Source organism: Dysidea avara, chromosome 6 (assembly GCF_963678975.1).
Source record: "Dysidea avara chromosome 6, odDysAvar1.4, whole genome shotgun sequence".
Taxonomy (NCBI): Eukaryota; Metazoa; Porifera; class Demospongiae; order Dictyoceratida; family Dysideidae; genus Dysidea; species Dysidea avara.
Window position 1 is genome coordinate 35,522,899 of NC_089277.1, and position 25,182 is coordinate 35,548,080.

At 37.1% G+C, this 25,182-nt stretch overlaps 1 protein-coding gene across 1 annotated transcript; it reads right to left on the reverse strand.

Moving 5' to 3' along the window:
- Positions 1–6,642: 6,642 nt before the first annotated feature.
- LOC136257881 (zinc finger protein 431-like) lies at positions 6,643–23,793 on the reverse strand. The gene is made up of 5 exons (XM_066051198.1): positions 23,693–23,793; positions 16,848–16,903; positions 15,270–15,388; positions 15,140–15,216; positions 6,643–8,376 (listed from the first exon to the last, which is right to left on the reverse strand). Exons 1-5 carry the CDS (start codon positions 23,712–23,714, stop codon positions 6,773–6,775), a joined length of 1,878 nt encoding a protein of 625 aa, XP_065907270.1. The 5' UTR covers positions 23,715–23,793; the 3' UTR covers positions 6,643–6,772.
- Positions 23,794–25,182: the final 1,389 nt, after the last annotated feature.

The following is a 25,182-nucleotide window of genomic DNA, read 5'->3' on the forward strand; positions in this document are numbered from 1 at the left end:
TTAGAATTAGAAGGATTAGGAATGCTACAAAACTGAAATACCTGTAAAACATGCATTCGTGAGTCATGGGTTTTGCTCATTAAAAGTCATTTGTATTTTGTAAATGTATAAATGCAGTGGTATGCATAGCTGATAATAAGTATGGTAATAAATCATTGTTCAAAAACTTTGTAATGTACGTTATATAATTCATGGCTAAACACAAAAAGCAGTGGGACCTCCAGGCGTATGTATATCTAGGGGAGTACTAAGCTAGGAGCATATTTTAAACTTTGGAGCTTAATTCTATGGAAATAGATTGATACTCCCTAATGGAGAAGTCAGTGGAAACTGAAAACTCAAAATGTATTGTATCATAATTACTCTCTAATAGAACAGTCACTTTGTAGTAAAATACTCTAACAGAGCATTCACTGATTAAAATGTTCTAAGATAGTTGTAAGAGATGTTGCTAAACTAGGAGCATAATGGGAACACATTGAAGAGCATAATGGGAACACACTGAAGAGCATAATAGGTGGAAATTACTAAAAGCATTCAGGGCAAAGTTTTGAGCATATTTGACTCAGGCCTAATTCAGCATGCCCTTTCTGAATTCTGAGATCGAATTTGGCAATAACATTGTCTTTTTGAATTAGCTAATTATGTATTGTGAGCCAAGTGAAATCACTTTCTAGCAGTATGGTTTGACTTCAAGGTGAAGTTGAAGAGGTTTATATAAGAGTTGGTCTTTGTTCTTTATATTTAAAAAAAATTAATGGTGTATGTTCTATTAGAGTATTTTGATATTTAGCAGCTTTTTACCACTTTTATCCGCTCTTGTTGATTCCTACAAGAAATCAGCTCTTCTCTTATTTAGCAGCTTTTAAAACAGTTTTACCACTTTTATCTGCTCTTGTTGATTCCTACAAGAAATCAGCTCTTCTCTTATCACTCTTTCCATGTTTTCATTTCCCATGTACATATGCTTTAGATGCAACTACTGTAGCTTATACCATCTATCCAGCTTAACACATAGTAAAGTTTTGGAGTCGGGGAGTGGTGCAGCTCCCTACACTGCTTGAAGTTTCTTAGTTTACTAGAGTAGTATATCTCCAGTATATGGAACAGTTAATTGATTGGTATTTTAGTAGTTTTTCAGTAAACCCGCATTCACTGATGTTTTACTGAGAGTTTAAAACTTAGTAAAACAATTATGTTCCATATACTTAAAGTTACTGACATTTTACTGTCAGTATAACTGGGTACAACTGCAGTAAAGCAGCTTAACAATTTAGTAAACTAAGAACCTTCAAGCAGTGCTATGCACCCTGTAAATCCACCCTTAACGTCCCTCAATTACCTAAACTAGCATGCATGATGTGCCTTGTGTGTTGGAGTTGGATGATATTTACAGTAAATTCTTTGAAGTATAGCTTCACTGGGATATAATTTAAAGTGAGATATCCAGGTTATCAAGCCTGAGGCAAAGTCGAGCGTTTACATATTATCCATCTCTTAAGGTAAATCACCATAAAAGTGTTCTGCTACACTGTGATTTATAGTGCCTAATTGTTTACATACTCTTGATATAATTTTGTCATGCCTATGTAATATACCATACTAGATATAATGTAATGTACATACCTATATAGTATGTGCAAATACCTACTGTATGTTACGAACACAAACTTATGTGATGCCTGTATATTGCTAGCAATGTATAGACTGTACTGATGGAGCTACAGTTGGTAAAATACAACACAGCACATCAACACAAATAACAGATTATTGGGATGTGCATGCACACTACTGTACACTACCTGATCATAGACATAATCTAAGATTGAACTATGTACATTGTTAACGTTCTTTAACACATTTCTCAGCTTTTAGTGGAACAGTTTTGACTTTTGTAGGATACACTGATAATCCTGAGTGAGGAGAAACAATTTTGTTACAGAAAGTAGTGTTGTTCCAGTATCAGCTAGTTATTACAGTTCTAGTTCCAGTTTTGGAACCATAACCTTTAGAATTACAGTTCTTGAACCATAATCTTTAAAATTACAGTTCTAGTTCCAGTTCTGGAACCATAATCTTTAGAATTACGGTTCTAGTTCCAGTTCTGGAACCATAATTTTTAGAATTACAGTTCTAGTTCCAGTTCAGGAGCCATGACATTTACTTGATATTCTAGAACAACACTTATTTTAACTTAAGTATTACCAAAAGCCCATAATGAAATATGGAAACTCACTATTAAGTTATATAAGCTAATATGCTACAGGTTTACTTGTTTCATATATGTAGCTAATACTGTATAGTATGTAGCCAATACTGTATAGTTATCAGCATTGTTACACTAACAACTATAACCCTAACACTCTATAGGGTGGTACTAAAAGACTTGTAGCTACATGTAATTATCAAACACTGAACCAGACATAACATGTGACTGAGCCAGCATTTTGCATTCTGTTCTAATATTATAGCTAATCAGTTGTTTCAAGCAGTTTTTAGCACATTGATGTATACATGGTTGTAATACAGACATCTTTTATGAAGTTATATACTACATTAAGTGCTTTTGTCAGCAGATAAATTCTGGTCTTATAAGAACATAAAATCTCATTGGCTAAAGCTGTATGGTTATGACCAATTCCAGTTCCAGTATTAGTTCCAGTACTTGATAAAATTTCTTTATAGTTCTAGTTCTAGTTCCAGTCTTGAAGAAAGTAAAATTATAGTTCTATAGTTCCAGTTCCAGTCTTATGAAAAGCAAAATTATTGTTCCAGTTCCAGTTCTAGTTCTAGAACTGGAACTGGAATAAAAAGGGCAGAAACTGGAATTATTTTAGTTCCAGTACTGAGAACTGGAACAACACTAAGTCAGAAAGCTAGTATAACTGAACACCATACAGTTGAATGAAGGAAATGCAGTTTTGATAAAGCACATATTGTATGATGTGCAACTAGAATCAAGCAAAGCAATGACCAGAATAATTGTAGACTACATACTTGTAGCTACATTTAGTCTGCACTAAAAAGTAGTTTTTTAGTATTGAAGAAGAGGTTGAAGGGAATAAATAGTTAACAGTAATGTTGTGGGCATTGTCAAGTTGCCATTACAGATATTTTACATTTGAGCAGGTAATGTAAAATACTTGTCAAGTACTAAGTATTTATTCTGGACTATAATAAGCACAATAATTGTGTGAAAAGACTGAAAACTGGTATTTGTTTTTCACCAAGAACAAAAAAAACTACATGAATAAAATATCAAATTTCACAATCAACCTAAAATTTGCTTTTATTGGCTGCTTTTCACAAGTACAGGGGTAAGCCATAAAAAGCAGTCTGAAACCTTATTGTTGTTTTGAGGATGGTTGTATGTGGCTGCATGGCTCTGTGGTAAAATGACATGCACTTTTACTTTAGCAACTTTTGAGACCTGAATGGGCCTCATAATTTTGCCTAATTCATCCCTACACATTCCCCTTTCATTTCTTAAACAACCTTTGTCACTAAGCCTGTATCAAATATGTCAGCATAATGCTAGTGTATTATATAGGTGGATATTTCAAACTATGGAGCTTAATCCCATGAAAATAGATCAATACTCTCTAATAGAGCATTCAGCAAAACTGCAACAGAGCACTAAACTAATTACACATAGCTCCCTTTGTAGTAAAATACTCTAATTGAGCACTCGAAATGTTGATAACCTAGGAGCATAATGCCATAATGGGAACAATGAAGAGCATAATTATTATTATTATTAGTACTTTACAGTGACCAGCACTGAAGGTCTGACAGCAATGTGTGCTGCAGCCTTTGGATTACCTAACCAACAATAACTGGAGACATTAAATGATTACTTAACCTAGCTATAGCTATAGTAATGCAAGCATGATGGGAACACTGAAAAGCATAAGTGAAAAATTTGGGAAATTTCTAAAAGTATTAAAGTTTTGAACATATTTGACTCAGGCCTATATTATATGTTTGCCACCCCCACCTCTGTTTTGAGCTTATGGCCTTGAGGGTCTGCCAGAAGTCTAATGACACAATTCCACTTCATTGTCATCTGTGTTTCTGGCCACTTCCTAGCTAACAAATTAATGGATGCAGGCAGCTAGGCAGATGATCAGGACAGGACTTCAAGACTAGACTCTTACATGTACACCAGTAACGTTATACTGTAGTGACATACTGTAACCTGATTTTACACAGTGTATGTACAATTTAGCTAATTCATGTTATAAGTTAGCCAAGCAAAGCTTCTGGAGTTCACTCTCCCAGATCCATTGAGCTTCAACCTTTAAACTCTGCAGCATTCATACAGTGCACATTAACTAAAAGGAGTTAGTTTTAACCAAAAATTAGCCAGTTGTGTACGTATATAGAAGTGACTTGTAATAGTGATGGGACCAGTTATTTAAATAGCAACCTATAGCTACCTCAAAATTGAATAATATTTTAGTACTGCTCTGTAGTATCATATAGCTTAAATATAAGGGCAAATTTTTCGAGGTTGAGCAATGTAAGTTGCTAAAAATATTTTTTATTGTGGATTTGCAAACATTCCCAAAACGTGTTAAACTATATCAAGGATTAAATATTTCAAGGATATGTTTTTCACTGGTAACCCCCAAAACCTCAAAATCAGTGAAAATAATCTCCCTTGATATATTTAGGCTATACGGTAGTGCTGAAAGGAATCAATTATTGACTGTTTGGTGGCTTGAGATTTTTTGATTCATTAACACTATTTGAATAGTTGTTAGAGCTGTGATAAGAAGACTAAGCTTGAATTTGTGAACAAAGTGATACAGTAAAAATTCTATTGTAGCAGACATATAAAAAGCTCTCAAGCTTTACTACCTCACTCCTTAACAAATGTCTCAGTACTTATTCAACAAGTACACAGAAAAATTTGGAATTTTCAACTAGAGTTGGGACCATAGCACATCAATAAAAAGTACTGAAACAAGCTGGAGTAGTAAATCACAGTAAAACAACAAGAAGTGTTATATCCCTACTGTGCATTTCCATAATGGTATCTTGAGCACAGTACGTATAGGGATATAACACTAGGGATGTGGCGATTATGCCTACATAATTTCGGGCATAATAGGTGTGTGGGAATCAGGAATTATGCTAGCATTTTGAGGTGATTATAATTAACAGTAGGAAAATCTGCAGATTGTACAATTCCGTTTAAAAAATCGAGATACTCTAATAGAGCAGTCAGAAACTCTAATAGAACAGTCACTGAAGATTATTTACTCTAATAAAGCAGTCACATTGAAATAACATACTCTAATACAGCAACCATCTAAAGAATTCAAGACTGTTTGAAGCTTAAACATCAATGAAAATGGTCTGATACAGCAATAAACTGGCCAATTATGGCGGCATAATTTTGGGAATAATGGGCAATTCTCAAAAATATAATAGGTGATTTTTGAGCACTGCTCAAAAACATAATGCTCAATTTTTGGAGCATAATAGCCTCATGCCTATATAACACTTCTTATTGTTTTACTGTGATTTAATATCGTACACTACTCCAGCTTGTTTCAGTACTTTTTATCAATGTGCTATGGTCCTACTCTACTTGAAAATTCCAAATTTTTCTGTGTACTTGTTTGGTAACTTTTTTGTAAATAATTATTATGACTGGTGAACCCACGCATACCACATCTGAAATGATCCCACGCGCCCCAATTATTGTCTGAAAAGTGAAGTATTCATTACATTTCATTGTCAGCTTTGTTTCCATTACGCAGCATTTCGAATCAAGAACTGCTCGAAAAGCACCTCTGCAATCCACGCATATTGAAAGAAATGGTGCCGCGCGCCCCGGGTTATAGCAATAATTATTGTCTGAAAAGTGAAGTATCCATTATGCTTCGTTGTCAGCTATGTTCAACCCATTACACAGCAGTATGAATCAAGAACTGTTTGAAAAACGCCTCTGCTATCAAAATATCCACTATGACAAATACAGACAATTTCTGTGCAAAGGGAAGCCATCACGTGCTATCACCAAATCGACACTTTTCTCTGTCAACAAAGATAAACGGGACACAAAGGAGGACACTAGTAAGTACATGAAGAAGGCATTGCATGTAATGCATGCGGTATGCCAAAAGGCACCTGTTGGGCCAAAGCAATGTCGAACAGTGAAAAATCAAGTATGTAGCCTTGGCTGGTATCAAGTTATGGTATGAAGGCATCAGTCAGTCAGTAGAAAATTTCCATTACATAAATTATTTTTAAAATTCCATAGCAACTTGTTGAAAGCTTGTTTAGGCTTAGTTTTACCTAACCAATACTACCTCATTGTCATCAGGAAAAATTGAGGTTGTTTTAGAGTGATTTTATTTTGTGGGCCATGCCTACTCCTTTGTGGTCCCTACTATACACTACTATCGTAGTGTATGATGAAATCCACACTTAAGAATATTTGGTCATTTTGTTCACAACTGGTAAAAAAAGCTATTCATTTCAGCACTAATGTTTAGATTATACATTATGCACACATTCTGAGGGTAATCAGTTCCAAACAACAAGATTTCTACTTCCAGCCAGCAAGCTATAGTGCTTTGCTACTAGATTGTGCATGACTGATTAACTGTCCACAGTGAGTGACACTAAAGCTTTTGTAGTATACAATATTGTCAACTACAGTATACGCATATTGATACATCAGAGTAATTGATGTGTGTGTGTGGTTGATTGCTCTTATATACAAATAGTTTGAATACATAATCTACCAGTGTTAACATCAGGGTACCTCTCCTGAATGGGTTCTTAAATGTTTCTTTAGATTCCAGTTGACTGTATATGATTTACTGCAATAATGACATTGGTAGGGCTTTTCTCCGGTATGAGTCATTAAATGTGTCTGTAGATTGCCTGTTGCTGCAAATGTTTTACTACAAATCTGACATTGGTATGGCTTTTCTCCTGTATGAGTTCTTATGTGTGTTTTTAGATGACCACTTGTTGTAAAAGCTCTACTACAATACTGACATTGGTATGGTTTCTCTCCGGTATGGGTCCTTGAATGTATTCGCAGATTGCTTTTCAATGCAAAAGCTTTACCACAACATTGGCATTGGTATGGCTTCTCTCCTGTATGGGTTCTTACATGTCTTCGAAGACCTCTAGTGGTTGTAAATCCTTTACTACAATACTGACATTGGTGTGGTTTCTCTCTTTTATGGTCCCATGAATGTCTTTTTAGACTACTTCCATTTGCAAAAGACTTAGTACAATGCTGGCATTGATATGGCTTCTCCCCTGTATGAGTTCTTACATGTGATTTTAGAGTATTTGATTGTATAAAAGTTTTACTACAGTATCGACAGTGGTATGGCCTTTCTCCTGTATGAGTTCTTACATGTGTTCGTAGATGACTAGTTGTTGCAAATGCTTTACTACAATGTTGACATTGGTATGGCTTTTCTCCTGTATGAGTTTTTACATGAGACTGAAGATTACCATTTGTTGTAAAAACTTTACTACAATACTGACATTGGTATGGCTTCTCCCTTGTATGACTTTTTGAATGCATTTTCAGAGTATTAGATCTTGCAAATGCTTCACCACAAATATGACATGTGTAAGGCTTCTCGCCTGTGTGAGTTCTCAAATGTATTCGTAGACTACTAGACCTTGCAAATGCTTTGCCACAATTTTGACACGTGTAAGGTTTCTCACCTGTATGAGTTCTTAAATGTGTTTGTAAGCCACTGTTTTGATTGAACGCTCTACCACAATATTGACATTTGTAAGGCTTCTCACCTGTATGAGTTCTTACATGTTTTCGAAAGCCGTGATGATCTGCAAATGCTTTACTGCAATATTGACATGTGTATGGTTTCTCTCCAGTATGAACTCTCAAATGTGCTCGTAGATTCTTTGTTGCTGAAAATGATTTACTACAATATTGGCACTTGTATGGTTTTTCTCCTGTATGACTTCTTAAATGATTTTGTAGAGTAGCACGTCGTGGGAATGATCTACTACAATATTGACATTGGTATGGCTTCTCCCCAGTGTGAGTCATTATGTGCCTTCTTAGACCGTTGGATCTTGAAAAAGTTTTATTACAATATTCACATTGGTTGGGTTTTTTGCCATTAGAGCTTTTGGCAAGCTTCTTCGATGTACTGTTTATCTTCTTTAAACTCAGGGAATCATTTTGATCATGTCTCTTGATATGTTGCTGAAGGTTGATCAGTGTAGTTAACTCTTCTCCACATTTCCCACACTTGAACACTTGTGGATTAGCATCACGACAAGCTTGTCTGTATTTCAAGTGAATATCAAAATTACTTTTGTCCACAAATTTTACTTTGCAGTGAGCACAAGTATAGTTGTCATCTGCAACAAGAACAACTGAATGCCACATATGATTATTGTGATTAAACCCACAATCAAAATTTGAACCACAGAAACATGAGTTGCTGTTGTTCATTGCATCCTTCACATCATGTAAGCCTATATGCACACTTCCAATCATTGTGTAGTTTTATGGTAGCTAGGAAGTAGTGTTGCCACGATATATTGATACATCAATAATATCAATATAACAAGGTGGTGATATAGACAATCAGTTATATCGATGGTTGCACAATAGTGGCGCTGCTTAGTATAATGATGTGGGGGAGGCCAGACATATGGTATTCGGCATTTAATTAAGTTATGTGTTGATGGTGTAGTGGTAAACAAGCCAATGTGTGGTAATCAAGCCAACCCTAAAGCAAACTGGGAGCTTTTAAGGTTTCTATGCAGTGCCAGCCACTTGTCTCAACTGTAAAGCAGTAGCAAAACGCATTTAAAACCTGATAAACAAGAGTAGCTTTTGCTTGTGGTATACATCCAACTTAAACATACAAAGAGCATGTATATGTTTGTCTTGCAAATGTTATAGTTAGTTCTATATCGTGACATGTACCACTTTCACACTTCAGATCAAAGGAAAGCCAGTGCAAATATATCACATATTGCACTGGTTCAGAAAAGTTAATGAGATATGGTATATCTCGTTAAACCAGTGCATATATCTCGTTAACTCGAGATATTGCACACCTAATAGGAGTGCACACTATATCCAGAAATCATTAGATTTCTTTGATACTTTATCTCTCTTCTCATATATACGGAAGCAAGAAAGCTGTGATTGTGGGTTTGAATTTTTCCAAACAAGCTGTGATTGTGGAATTCAATTTTAATACATCAACAGTGGTTTAAAAAAATTTTTTTTTTTGCTTTTGTAAATGTAGAAATTAACACTAGTCTCTTAAAATTGCTATATTAGCAAAAGTAAAATCAAACTACTGTTTGATGTATTAAAATTGAATCCCACAATCACAGTTTGTTTGGCAAAATTCAATCCCACAATCACAGCCTACTTGGTTCCCTATATAAATGAAGGGTATAGCAACTAAACATTTTGCCAATTAGGAAAGTCTGCATGTTATACCACAGGCATTTGTGCTTTACCTGTATATATGCACTCGCCCTTGGGCCTGTGGCCCTTGGGCTTGTGCGTATATATCAGGCAAAGCACTCGTGCCCATAGTATAACTATTACATAAACCTTGGTGATATATGATCTAGAGTTTTTCTATATCGTGGCAGCACTAGTAGGAAGAAAGGCATTATTTCTACACATGATTGACACAAAATTAAATGTTGGCAAATTGTGTTTTGAAATATTTCGTGCTCTGTAGCATCATGATTAAATATGTATTTATACCAAGAGCAAGAACGAACAATAACAGAAAAGAATATCTAACTGCAGTATAGTACATCAAAGATGAGCGCTGAAAGTCCATAGACTTTCCGCTAATTTGGAGGAAGAGTGTCGATATGCTTTGGTTTGCATACGCCAGGGGCTTGTGCTAACATATAATCAATTAACTCGGTGCACGTGATAAAGCTTTATTTTTAATGGCATCACAAGTAGGACCTCAAGGACGGAAGGTGAAGTCAAAGCTAACACATGGGTCGAAGTTGAATGAATGGCCTGTCTGTAAAAATAAATCTAACAGAACAAGAAAGTTCCAGAAAATTTATCCAAGGCGGATCAAGGGACTACAGCTTCCACTGACTCTACAGTTGTTAAAAGAACTCGCAAGGTACTCAACAAAAATAAAGGAACAGCTTTAGTGACTACTTAAACTCTGTTGACTATGATGCTTTAAACTGTGCTGTTCACACTAAACTAGCAGAACAAAGCTTAGCAGATTCACTTTCTCAGTTCATGGACATTTTGCTCAAGAATGAACCGCTTCTTTGCAATATTCTAATCCACCACCGCTGCAGATTTTTGGAGTTATTCCATGAATGTCAGAAGGGGATGGACTCATTCTTACCCTTCCAACTGCAGTGGCACCAGCACTGTAGTGCATTCCTACCCTGCAGAAGTTATCCACTTGCATCAATTCAGTTTATCAAGGATGCTGAGGCTTCAGTAGCTGATTTAAGAGCCAGTGACTTGATTTCTATGAGAACAATGGCATTTCAGATTTAGACAGCAAGAAGATAATGATCCCTATTTTATCAGCAGTGTATGAACTATTGTTAGAAATAACTGAAGAGTTTCAAAGAAATCTCAATCCCGAGATTCGTGGCTCAAGTAGTTCTAGCTGTGTTGGTGGTAATGATGTGTACTTTACTTCAGTGGTGCCACACTTTGTGATATGTTGCATCAATGTTACCAGCATATTAAAAGTTGTCAGGACACACAGAGGGATATTATTTCACAAGAAATAACTATTTACAGGCTATAAATACAAAAGACAAAGGCCAAGATACCCTAATACCTTTGATACCGTGACAGAGGGTTTATATATTTCCCAGATATTTCTTTTATACCTTTTTAGTGGAATCTAGATGAGGTTGTGAAGGAAGTTGTGAGTAGAGATGTCGAAATACAACACCGCAGGAGCGCCACAGCAACAACTTCACTGTCAGAACTGATTTATTAAAAGTAAGAATAAAATCTGTACAAGTACAATTTATAGGTACAGATAAAGATTGTTCTAGAAATTCCTGGATCTGATATACAACGTTATAACTACGTTTATTAATTAATTACACAATAAATAATACAATTACGTAATCGTTCATTACAACATGAGACACTTTGCAAGAAAATGATGGAATAATTTAGGTATGTCATTTCTTCTAACATCACCCATGCCTTAATATTCTTTTTAGGCTGCACATGACAGAATAAAGGAAAAAGACGACCTTAAAATGACCTTCCTGACAACATTAGAAGAGTGACTACCAAATATTGGTACATTTAGTCAGGATGTATTGGATAATGTTTATGATGTGTTTGTTCAGAAATTGTGTAACACTAGAGTCCAAGAAGTTGTGTCTGCTACAAAGCAACAGATGGACAGCAAGAAAGGATTAGTATCGACAGTCGATGTTAACCTGTGACCAGTTTTGTTGGCACCAGTGAAGTTCTCACAAAACCTACTCTTGCTGTAGTTTTAAAACAACCAAAGGTAAATAACTGTTTAACAATATCAAGAGTGAATGATAAGAGTATATTTACTTTTGACAATGTACTATACTGTATTTTGACCACAGAATTAACAAAACTCACTTACTTGCATAATCTTTGCAGGATGTACATTCAGTTTGGTCCAGGCATCACGCATACAGTGTGCCTCTTTGAGATGGGGAACCATTCTTGTTAGATTCTGGCTTACTTGTTCCAATTCCCATTGGTACAAGTCATCAATTGTTTGCCAACCAAATGTACGCTTGTCTGCTCATCTGAATTGCATTTACATAAATTTATGTGGACTTGGGTTACCTGGTGAGATGGACAAATCAAACTATATATCTTGTGTGGAGGATTGAAAGGATTGAGCATCCAAGGTTCCTCACTATATATATCTGTATCACCATCCTCACAACTCTTTACAGAATAGGCTCCACGGCAACCATGACTGGCTTTAATGACAGCACCATTAGAAGACCCACCATGACAGTCTAAAATGCTTGTCTTCAAATTGTGCAACTGGAACAACTTGACAGTTCCCAATACACAAACCAAAACAAACTTCCCATCAACCGAATTTGCACAGGTAAAGTATGGGCCGACAATGTCGAACTCACTAGTGAGGTCTCTCCACAAGGACTGTAATATGTATGATGTCTGTTTACTGGTGTCAGAGCTGTGTAGCAGGGTATATATGTCATACAATGAAGCCAGAAATTTTGGAGTCATAGCCAATCCCATCAACTTATTGTTTCTAGAGTTCCACATTAGTTGACAAGCAACCTTAACCTCATCAAAAATAGGTGCACACTGATGATATCATTGCCCTGTGTAAAATAACAAGTGAGGGCTCACACTACAAGTTTTGTCCAGGAATTGATCACAAATTATATATGAAGGAATATCATGCAGCCATTCAATTCTATTCAAAAATGTATTCCTCACTGACTTTCCGTTCCATCGTGTGGACTCAGTGAAGTGTAACTTGTTGTTTGAGCTGGCTCACAATGCAAGTAGGGAGGAAAAGGATGCAGTAGAAGTAAAATGCTACCTGTGTAAATGTCTAGTTGGAATCCTGGATCGCCAGAAAGAGGACTTTAGAGGAAACCCCAACAAGAAAGGCCAAGAGACAGCGCCCATCTTCCAAAGCTAGACTAACCTACATGAGTCCTGCCAGAATTAGCCCAGTATGACAGAACGAACAACATTAGGAAGCTAGCATCACATGAGTGAGGAACATGAAGTCACTTTGGATGGTGATCAAAATGAAGAAATGTGAACTGTAATGAAGAAATAGGAGACGAGGAATTGCAGAAGTTGTGTGATGAAGGAGAGAAATATGGCGTCAGCGGAATAATAAAATATATTTGGACTACAGCTTTAGACCATCAAAGAATGGAATTTTCCCATGATCAGGCCTCCAACAGAGAGTTTATTCTGATTGTATATCTATATTTAAGTGGTTTTATGCAGGTAATGGTGAGAGAGATAATCGTAATCACAATAAGAATGGGTAAATTACATAACTGCAGTTGTTATAATTGTTTGTCAAGATTGAAAACAACTCTAATGTCTTTTCAGCTTTAGCAATCTATCTACTCACTAAGTCCTGCAGCATACAAGGCATTGAAAGATTTCAATATTCTTAGTTTACCAGCCAAGTGTATATAGTTTGCAGGCATATTCCGGTGCTTTCATTCATGCGCCAGGAGCCAGCACAGCTTGCATTGCTGATCAAGTGTCATAATACGTGGTCTGCAAGGAGGAGTGTACAGGTTTGCTGATTGTTAAACCAGGAGCTTCCTTGCTGTCTACTGCTACATGTGACATCGCAAAACAAAGGCTAGGAAAATGCACTGCAATTTGTTCGTGGATCTTGGATAGAAAATCCTCTTGGACTTCCAATTGAAACTTCTGGTAAACTCACTACAGTGTTAGGCAGCGTAGAAATCTCCGGAGATGGTATCTCCTGGACCATATCGTTTTCACTAACAGCATTGCTGACAGGAGGGTTGTTAACACTGCCAACACTGGAATCGTTGTCGATAATACTGAACCGAAATCCAGCGATGCTTCAACTAGGCGTATTCATAAGACAAGTTCAGTGTCGAAGCGGCTCCCACCTTCGAGAGTGTTAACTGGCTCCATCAACATTTGTAATCGTATGTGTGAGTTCACTATAATAAGCGGAAAAACTTTTGGTGCTCATTTTTGATAGACCATATCACAGTTACGTATATACTCTCTCTGTTGTTATTCACTCTTGCCAAGAGGTTGAAAGAAGTCTTATAATTGCATGTGTTCTAACTAGAGAGGGGAAGTGGGGGGCATACACTCTTCTACTTGAGAAGCTATCACAGGATTGAATTTTAAACAAAGAGTAACTACCTGTAAGTATACACAATTGATTTGATAATTTAATTTTTTTTTAAATTATAAAACATTCTTAGATTTTAAGGAGATTTTTAAATAAATTATTCAAAGCAGTGTAATTCCACAATTATCAGCACACCTCCATTCAAATATTGGAAGGCAGCTTATTGATCAAACCTATAGCACAAGATATCAATTTGTCTAACAAAGCAGACACAGTGTAGTACTACTGTTACAGTGAATTTTACAAAAATTGAGATACGTACTCTAATTGAGGAGTGTTAACCTTGCACCTTCAAGTATATCCAGTTGTATGTAATGGAAAATTAATTATTCAAGTAATTGGACAATCACTGTAGCCATGAATGTATGGAAAATGAGCAATCTTGGACACAAAAGCTATTTTCATATACAATTTAAAACAGAAATCTAAACATTAGAAACTACATTTATTTCTACACTATGTGACATTTATTTACTGTAAATATGTTAAGTCATTGTATTGGTAACTTATCAGTCTATAAGAATTTAGTTGAAAAAAATGTTTTGTGGAGATGAAGCACATAAGCAGCTACTGAAGACACAATAAAAGAACAAGACCCATATGGGCTCACTGAATACATTGATAACTTGTTGGCCTGTCATGGTAATTTAGTATTTTCCTGCTAAGCAATTCACAACCATACACTCTGCTAGGGTTCCTGAATGGTTTTCTAATTCTCAACTCATGAATACCAACTGTGGGAAGCTTGGTGTGGAAACATTTCTAATTTCAGCCCTATAAATCAGGTCTTATTCATCCTATTTACAGCAGACGACTACAGAAGAATATAGAGATATCAACATAGTTTCTTTCCATGTACAGAAAGTTGGAACACACTATATACTTTGTAAGTAACAGAAGTTTTACGGATGATTATCACTATTTTTTCAAACGTTTTTATGGTATCCATAGCATCCAATGGTTGTGCAATACACTGATTGCACTCCTAAGGCCTTACATGCAACTGGACCATTAAGACTAAATTTTCCAAAGGGATCTCCTGATTCAAGAGTATGTTTTGTACCAATTCCTAACAGTGTCCCTGCCTGTATCTACAACACAATCAAAGCACAACCAGCTTAAGTACATAGAAGTACTCGAAAAAGAACTGATCATAATTACAAGCACATTTATAAAGCTGAGAAAGTACATACTGTGTATATCTACTGGGATCCATGACTAATGTACATGCATGCACTCACACATGTTGTCATCATCATCTGATACAACTGGTTCCTCATAATGAGTAGTTCCCTTCTTAGCTAATTTCTTTGATCTTCTACACATCCAATAAGACAAATGAATATATTGCAAGTGACGATATATACAAACCTTTTGCTCACAGCAACCTTATCAGTTTTACTCCTCTTCGGCGTATTAGTGATAGCTTCATCATTATCACATGAAGATCTACTCCTTTTGGTTGAACATGTCTTTGTAACTGTTTCTGACTGAAATAATAGTCACATGTGATAAACAAGTGTTGCATAAAATGGCAGACCAATATGGAGGTTGTTTTTTAAAACTGTTGGTATAGTGAACCCTCAGTAACTTGAACCACAATGTGTCTCAGGAAATGATAAAAGTGTTCACATCAGTCAATTGTTTGGATAACTGAAGCCCATACAGAGCTCTGTTGAAATATTCTAATAGAACATACACATGTGCTCAAAATACTCTAATAAAACAGTCATTGATAAACAAGGGTACGGATAACCAAGGATCTACTGTATAGCTAGTTATAGTACTACCATTGAATATTTATAATCATTGTCTTCATCAAAACAACTCAACCACTTTATTACAACAACATAATTATCAACACTATTTCCAGCCTGTTATACCTCATAATTTATTTTGCTAGCATAGCATTTATGATGATAGTTATGATGACGATTGGCACAAGTGACTATTAATCAGTATCAGAATACCTAAATAACCGATACTGATCGATACCAAAAGCCCAATATCGGCTCCAATATGATACCGATCCGATTATCAGTAGAACACCATATTACACAAGCACAGCCTACTTGTACTCAACTACATTCTTCGGTGTTTTGGGTTGCATACCACTTCAGATAGGCCCACATAGGCCCAAGAAATGATGCAATAGTCACAGTAACAAGCCAACTATATACTGATATACTGTGATAATTTCCTTCAAATTTCAATACTGCTGAGCACTATTTTATATAGAGGTTCTAAAATACCACACTTCCTAGTTGGTATGCTAAAAATCATACCTATAACATTAGGGGACCAGAAACATTTCTAAAATCCCCCTTTCAAAAAGTGACCATTGATTCACTGCTGGTATGTATAGCAGTTGTTATGTGCAAGGTGTGATAATGACAATTAACTTACAAAATAACTTTAGTGTATTTGCTATATTAACCTCAGGCCAATCACAGAATTGGAAATAGAACCATCAGGAAGTGCAATGAGAGAATATGGCTTTCGCATTGGGTATAACCCTCTAAGGAATACTGTACCTCGAGAAAGAGGCTCAGTGGGTAGAGTGATTGGTCCAATTAATGACAAACCCTTAGCAGTTCAAATTAATGTGTGTGATTCTGAAACACCACCAACCAGGAAAGTGGAGGATTATAGTACACCTGTCCTCCCCTGACAAAGCCAGTGTCAATGATGGTATTAAATGTTTTCTCTGAGCTATGCATCTGTTGATGATGCACAGTGAAGCAGCCTTTAGTACAGGTTGTCTACCATTTTGCTCACATGGTCTCCATGGACAAGCACTGACAGACATACAGGTATAGTTTCATAGCTGACCACAAACTGTTACAAGAAAAGTCTGCACCCACAACCTGCCTAATTTAAAAAGTCTCAGACTAATATGACACACATCAACACACTCAATTTACAACTGTTAATAGCTCTAGCACATACCTGTGGATCATGTGATGTCACCTTCAAGTTGTCAGGAACACTCTTGAGATCATGACCTACATGTCAAGTAATATCACAAAACAAGCTGATGACTAGTGCCGACTGGTAAAAATACCCCCCCCCCCCCCTCCCCCCAAGTTTTTCCCTATATACTAACTCTCCTTCCCTAAACAATATTTGATGTTTTGTGATTTCTGCACAGCAAAACAAAACTACATCACACTACAGGGTATATCAGTGCATTATATCTACTGATATTAAGATGGGTCAACTGACTTCTCTTACATGCCTGGTCTAGGAGTTATTTGAATTGCCAGGATGCAATGCAATTGAACAATTCGCACATGTGATTGTTCAAACACGTGAGCTGTTTCCTTTCAACCAAGCTCCTTTTAATAATGCAACTACATTATTCGCCTCCTTAGATCATTAGACAATGCCAGGGACATACTGAGGTAGTTATTCAATACATTAAAACACTGCACAAAAGCATTCACACGATCACATTAAAAAATCATGTGTGCGAATTGTTCAATTGCAATTGCAAGCAACCTGAAATTGACTGTACTTTACCTCGCATTGTTCTAAACTGTGAGATGATTATATAAATCATCTCTATAAATCATCTCACACCATTTAAATCCAATGCCATCTGGTGCACACAAAGAAATAAACACTTGAACCAAACTAGATAAGAAGTTTATGAGAAAACCTGTTACCATATCACCAGCCAAGCTGTTTAATTCAAGGGAAGTGTCAAGTAGAAGAAATGAAGTACACATACTAACAGTCTGTTTACCAGCAACTTCACTTTCCTTAATTTAACCATATTTAGATATTTGCCTATATATAGCTAATGGCAAGATACACAGCTAGGGTGTAGCAAACTGGCCTATTATTAATACTAACTCCCACTTCATATCAAAAGGTTTGGCTCAAAAGTGAGCATTGGTGAGCATCAGTTGCAGTTTGGTGAGCATCAATTGGATGAGTATCAGCTGCAATAACAACTTAGGTGATTAGTACAATCAAGATCTTAAGCAACTGCAAATAATTTAACTTCTAAAGACTCTACCGTTGCTGAATTTTCATTGTTTAGGTTTTGGGACATTTCTGTAAAATGAATCACCACAGACCGGCTATGCTGAGTAGTGCAACTGATGATGGATGTACTGGAAATTTTTGTACGCACATAGAATTTCTTTAAGGGGCAATGCATCATGAATGATTTACACATGAAGCTGTTCAACTTTATGATGTAATCATAAACAAATTATGTCATTGTTAAGGAGCACATGTGCCATTATGTGACAGTCTTTGTATATTTGTCCTTGTATGATGATTGTAAGCCTGTCCAACAATGTAACAAAGGTGATATATTATAGTAGAAGGGTGATCATCTTGTTGGACATGAAGTGATTGTTTTATACAATAACAGTGCTGTTACAAGTTGTTGTGTAGTGTCATTTACTCCCCAGCTGCTTGTTTATTAAACCATATCAAACAGTAGTACCAAGAGTTAATAATAAGAGAGGAGAGTGTCTAACGCAGGCTGGCTAGTATATTTTCGCATTTAACCACAAAGGCTATCCCAGACACAAGGGCGTGCGTTCGACTCGATGTTCAAGTTCACCACGAGGAGCATCGCTCTGTTGCGTAAAGAAGTGTGGCTGTTAACCTCGAAGGTAACTCTGGGGGAGAGCGTCTGAGAAACCAATAAACACTGAATCAAAGGCGGAGTATCGCTTCGAATTTTCACTGCATCGCCATGTTACCCTACCTTTGAGCATTCTTCAATTGAAGGAGTACTGTTCCCTGTACATACAGCTCAGTCTTTGGTTCAGTCTTCGAATATTCTCGAGGATTCATCACGGTGCGGCTAAACTAATTGCGGTAAGGAAACAAACAAATACTACAAGCCTATACGTTACACGGAAAGGAAGCCGTTTAACTTTTGCGCAATCATCTATTACAGGACTATACAGCATTAGACACTCTCCTCTCTTATTATTAACTCTTGGTAGTACTGTTTGAGTAGGATACCTAAAAAGTTTGCACACCGCCAAAAATTACGCCTTTAAAAAACATCCTAGAGACAGGGCGTCACTATTCAGTGGACTGGACTACTGGACTGGAACACTGGACTGGACTACTGGACTGGAACACTGGACTGGACTACTGGACTGACATATTTTTGGTTTTTGCACATTCTATGGTTGGATTTTTGCTAGTAAGAACCCTTTGGGCACCTGCAGCCCACTTCTAAACACTTCTAAATACTGAAGACAAACAGTGGAGTATGCGAAAACTGTCTCTTAATAATTTCGCTACTGTTCATTATGCCACTATACAACACTTAGCTATTCCTTACCTGGTGTGTAGTAATGCTGCAGGCAGTGCAGGGAATTCCGCCAGTGAATGTGACAGCAATAGTTAACCAGCAATCAACTAGCCAGTAGACAATATCCTTCAAGATATATCCTTAGAGCAAGCTAGCAGCAAGCTAGTCTCATTAGTCTTGCTCTCACTAGTCTCGCTGTTTCAGTGTAGGGGCTTATCAAATAAAGATTATAAGTACCCATGCTGAAAAATCTCTAATTGGTAAGCCCCTGCACTGACTGGCCATGCTGGCGAGACTAGCTTGCTCCTCAAAGATATCTCGAAAGATTGTCTACTGGCTAGTTGATCGCTGGTTAACTATTGCTGTCATATTCAGTTCCCTGCACTGCCTGCAGCATTAATACACACCAGGTAAGCGGGAATAAGTGTTGTATAGTGGCATAATGAATAGTAGCGAAATTATTAAGAGACAGTTTTCACATATTCCACTGTTTGTCTTCAGTGTTTAGAAGTGGGCTGCAGGTACCCAAAGGGTTCTTACTAGCAAGACTCAATAAAACCAACCTCAGAATGTGTGAAAACCAAAAATATGTCAGTCCAGTAGTCCAGTCCAGTGTTCCAGTCCAGTAGTCCAGTCCACTGAATAGTAACCCCCCTAGAGACATTTTACGCCACAAAAATCACCTTTACAGAATAGTACTAGTCCTTATAATATATAATACCACTAAATTTAACAAACACTTACAGGTGGCCGGATATAGATTTTTTTAAATCACCAAAACTTGGATTTTAGTCTGGTTCACTGCCTGCCTGACCACAGTTGCAAGGCTAGAGGCCAAATGAAGCAGTGCAAAGCCACTATTTTACGCCACAACAACAAATTCACCAGTGGAGTGTGCCTTTTGGGGTTCCGATGAGCATAGGCCCTCTGCGCCTCGTCTTTTCTTTTATTTTCAATTGGGCTGCTTGTCTTTTTCTTCAACCAACAAAATCCATATCGAGGCATTAATTTCTATATCAACACTTTCTTTCAGCAGCATATTTAGAAGCAACAGAATTATTTCCGAGCTGCATTTCAGAAGTGCTTCAGTCCCGGCGCTACTATAGAAGAGATATACTAGCTAGATATCTGCCTGCAACTCCACGATTGGGATCCTGTTCGCGATAGGTTTGCAACCACGCCCATCAAAATAAAGACCTATATATTGACTAATAGCGATCGAGTATGGAGACCACATGCACCTCTTAACAATCTAGCTATTTACTTATCAGTAAACAAGATTACCTCACCCCAGCCCTTATTAGTCTAGCTAGCTGCACACCCCTTGGCAGACTTGAGATATACTCTAATACAACAGTCACTCTAATACAACAGATATTCTAATAGAACAGTCACAGTTACATTGTAGCTAGCTGTGCTACAAAAAAAACCAGTATTTTCCGTTAAAAAATTTGTTAATAAAAATGAAGTAGGGATCTTTGCAATAAAAAGTAGCGAAACAAGAGATGAATGATACATGCTATTACAGCATAGCTCGATGGGAAAGTCCCTACCTAGGCACATTAGCTATAACAATTATTTTGTTCAGTGCTAAAGTAGGACTTTCCCATTGAGCTATGCTGTAATAGCATGTTATTGTATCATTCATCTCTTGTTTCACTACCTTTTATTGCATAGATCCCTACTTCCTTTTAAATCAACAATATTTTAAAATACTAGTTCCTTTTACAGCCATACGTGATTGTTTATACAATAACATTGCTGTTACAACTTGTTGTGTAGTGTCAATTACTCACCAGCTGCTTGTTTATTCCTTTTACAACCATACAATAAAATCCGTGGATAGTTTTTAAGATTGTTCTCCCAGGCACTGAACACAGTGATTTTATTGTACTCAAAATAATCATGTGTTTATGCAATCTTGAATGGCTTCACAACAAATTTGAAAGTTAATTGCATACCTTAAAACCTTTCATCAATAAAACAATACTCTATGTATGGTTCACGTGAATGTGTCGGCCCTCCTCTGCCTTCAGACAAGTGTAACTCAACTACACCTAAGGCAACAGGCTTGATTTTTTCACTGTTTGACGTGCTTCAGCTGGACATGTGCCTTTTGGCATACCACACTACAATGCATTCTTTGTGGACTTACCAGTGTCCTCCTTTGTTTCCCATCTATCTTTGCCGACAGCAAAAGATGTCGATTTGCGGTACTGTGTGATGGCTAGGGGTTCAAAACCAAGCAAAATTGCCTATGAGATTTTGAAATCTTTAAATTTAATCCAAAATTTCAAGATTCTGGTGAAGATTTTTAAAGACACCACTGGTGTTGTGACTCATGTAATATTCGGGTGTATCCAAAAACTGCCGGAAACTTAAATCTTGACCTGCCAAAATTCTGCTTTGAATTGTGACTAAGTGCCTTCTTCAATCTTTGACCGGTGATTTAGTGACTATATTTCAGTACATGGGTTAGAATTTTTTAACCTTGACCATTAATTTGACCTTTGACTTAGACCGCGGTTGCAGATCTACCTACAGTGAGTGCCTGTGCCACCCCTAGGGAGGTTGCCTACACCTGCAGATATACTAGTGGACATTCAATCCCTAATTCAGACTAGCTGTAGCTACCTAACATGACTGAAATGCCCACTGGCATATTTGCAGGTGTAGGCAACCTTCCTTGTTTCCCTCTTTTTTCTTTCTATGATATCTAATTGAACTTTAAAAAAAATTACTAATGGTAAAGCTTCTATCCAGACTGAGCTAAACAGGCAGAGCCTGCAGTAAAAATACAGTTCTAATCTCACTCAGAATTGTTTGCATATTTCACCTTTGAATTCGGAATCATTTTGACAAGTGATAATTCCAGCTATCACTGGACTCAGTGCTCACTATGGCTCACTAGAATCACTCAAGAAGAGGCTAAAAGAATCTAGCAGTGAATCTGGAAACATGTCATGGTATATGAATGAATGTATACGAATCTTCAGAGAAACTGAGTGATAGCTTTCTTTCATTGCTGAAATGATGAGTGCAATTGTCATATAGTACCATCCTGTTTGCTGACAGTTGCTCTTTCTCATGGTACTTGCAAATCTGTGATAGGCACCGGCCTATTATGCCCAAAATTTTACCTATTATGCTTTTGAGCATTGCTCAAAAATTCAGCCTATTATGCTCAAAATTATGCTTTCAAAATCAAGATTATGCTCTAGAACTGACTGTTTTATTAGAGTATATCAGCCTTTCCTGACTGCTGTATTAGAGTAAGTGACTGCTCTATTAGAGTATCTCGATCTTATTTCTGCAAAGTGTGAATAACCAACAAAGAAATGGTTTAATAAGTTATATTACGTGTTTTTAAATGTGAAATTCACTAATAATACTATTGGCAGTGAATATTTGCTTTCTTTCAGGCGCGCGTATGCGCATTTTAATTAAATTTTCAAACATCGTCCCTATTATGCTGGCATTATGCTTGATGCTTTTGGTCACCTATTATACTTTAAATTATGCTGGCATAATCGGCCGGTGCCTAATCTGTGATAAGCATTTGAGTGAAAAGATATGTGAATATAGTGTCAATAAAATAGAAACTATGGTGAACAAATCGGTGCAGCTCGACCAAACTTCTTTCCAGGGGGGCATACATACATAGGGGATTATCAAGGAATTAGACCCAGTTGACCTTCACCGGTGGGACATTTGACCATTCAATGAATTTAAATAATACTGTACGCAAGGAAATTGTGGCGGCAGAAAAAATTGACAAATCAATTTAATTCATCAAATTTAAATTCGTTAATTGCCTACAAGCGTCTTTAAAAGTGTGAATTCGTCAAATTTTCTTGCATCAAAATTTCTTTGTGTACGGTACAGGCTACACACCTCCTGCATGAATTACCTACAGTGTACTAAAATACACTGTGTGGGGATTTGTTTGCTACCACTTGGTGTATCCTCACAAAAATGATATGAAAAGCTACCATGCAATAGAGAAGCATAGATTTGAGAGAAGGGGGTATCACATTGGTACGCACTGTAGGTAGGTCTACAACCGCGGTCAAAGTCCTGACCCTATAAAACTTCGCTTTGACCTGTGACTAAGAGCCTTTTTCAGTCTTTGACTGGTGACTTAGCGACAATATTTTAGTACTTTTCGATTGTGAGTAGGAAATTTTTACTCTTGACCATTGACTTGGCACGAATTTGGTGACCTTGACCTTTAATCTACCTACAGTGAGTACCTGTGTGTCACCCCCTTGTTTAGAGGCTCTAAAATCTATGGGGAGCAGGGAAAAGCAATCATATGAATACACTTACATGCTTTACTACATCTGAGAGTAAAATATTAATTTAAAATAACCACGATCCAATAAATAGCAGGTCATTTGAGGACGATGAAACTTAATTAGGACCGGCCATTGGAAGAGGGATATTGATTCGTAGGTACATAAATCTAGGCTTGAATACGCGTTAAGAACTGTCGAGCACTCACTTCGAAGACTGTATTTCATCATGAAAACGTCAACATCAAACTCTACACTGAAGCACACCAAGGACACGAACCACCACTTAACTGTACACGTGGCATTATAATTCTGGCGCCGCCGACCCTATTTTAGGCGCTTATAAGCCTATAGGCGCCTAAAATAGGGTCGGTGGCGCCATGCAGACTAACGTGGCATACGCGCGGGAAACTCTGTTGCTTTGGCTACAGGTGGGCGATACCAAAAAAAAGTTTTATTTTATAACAATATAAATCAATAATAAACACTCAAACAGTGGGCAGAGAGTCAAACTCTGCCCAATCCTGTGATGATGGAATTGTTGCCATCACAGAAGCAGCATTGCCATGTTGAACATCAATGGCAACCTTCTGAATCAAAAATTGGGTGACCCTATTATCACCAGACTGTTCCATTACCCGGGAACCTATTCGCCTCACTAATGAGCGTGCACATGATCCTCAAGCACCCAGGGTCTCAACACATAGAGGGGAGAAGTCAGTGAAATGATGGAATCAGAAAAGAATACCGGCTTTCTCAGTGGACTTAGCTGACTCTGCAGAGTTTGCCAGCCGGCTGGCACCACTTGCAGAAGTAGGTAAATGCCAGAAAAATTTGCTCTCGATACGATTCCAAGTACTTCTGTCATGGTGTTGATGAGTACCGATACTGAGTACTCAGACATGCCAACTCTCACGCATTAGACGTGAGTCTCACTCTTTGGCTAGTAATCTCACGCTCTCACGCCTAACCCACTCTATTAGCTTAGTTCTCACGCATTTGTCCTTGCATTTGTCACGCCTTATCTGCTTCATCATTAGCCCTGTGCTTAAAATTGGACAGCCCTGAGCTTATTTTTGTACTTTGAGCATGCAGTGACCTTTTTTTTTTTTTTTTTTGGTCTTCACTACCAAAAATACTGGAGCTGCACTGGAGTCTGGTCCACATTGCTGGTAGTATTTGAGGTCTCACTCCTAAAATTGTTCAGAGGTTGGCATCTCTGAGTACTTGTGATTTTTGTGCTTAGTAGCCAATTAGTAACCTCACAGTGCTGAAAATTTCTCAATGATGACTTTTGGGTTGAATAAAGCTTGCATTATAGTACAGTATTGGCTGAAACATTCCATTTTTTTAGTGTTTACATCCGTAACACATAGCTACGTTTTGCATGCACAATGTAAGAAAAATATTACATGATCACCAAGTATCGAATTTTCCGATTCTTCGTAGAAAGTACTGGTGAGATAGCTGAAATTAAACCTCTTCATCTTCAACTGTATAATATGTGCACTGCTATCTCACCATTACAATTATACATATTATTGAATAATAAGACATCAATTCTTTTTTGAAAGACAAAAAATTCTTATGATTTAATTGGGTAGGCATAGTGACTTAGTGGGTAATTAGCCGCAAACTTGATGTTGGGTTAAAATGCTTCATGGTTACAGCATCTACATGGGGGGCTGCATGTACCCAA

Excerpts from the sequence above, each read along its gene's own strand:
- LOC136257881 (XM_066051198.1), bottom strand. The coding sequence starts at position 23,714 with ATGATGAAATACAGTCTTCGAA. Across the intron at positions 15,389-16,847 it reads TGACATCACATGATCCACAG|TCAGAAACAGTTACAAAGAC; the intron begins GTATGTGCTAGA and ends CTATTATTTCAG. Across the intron at positions 15,217-15,269 it reads AAGGTTGCTGTGAGCAAAAG|AAGATCAAAGAAATTAGCTA; the intron begins GTTTGTATATAT and ends TTGGATGTGTAG.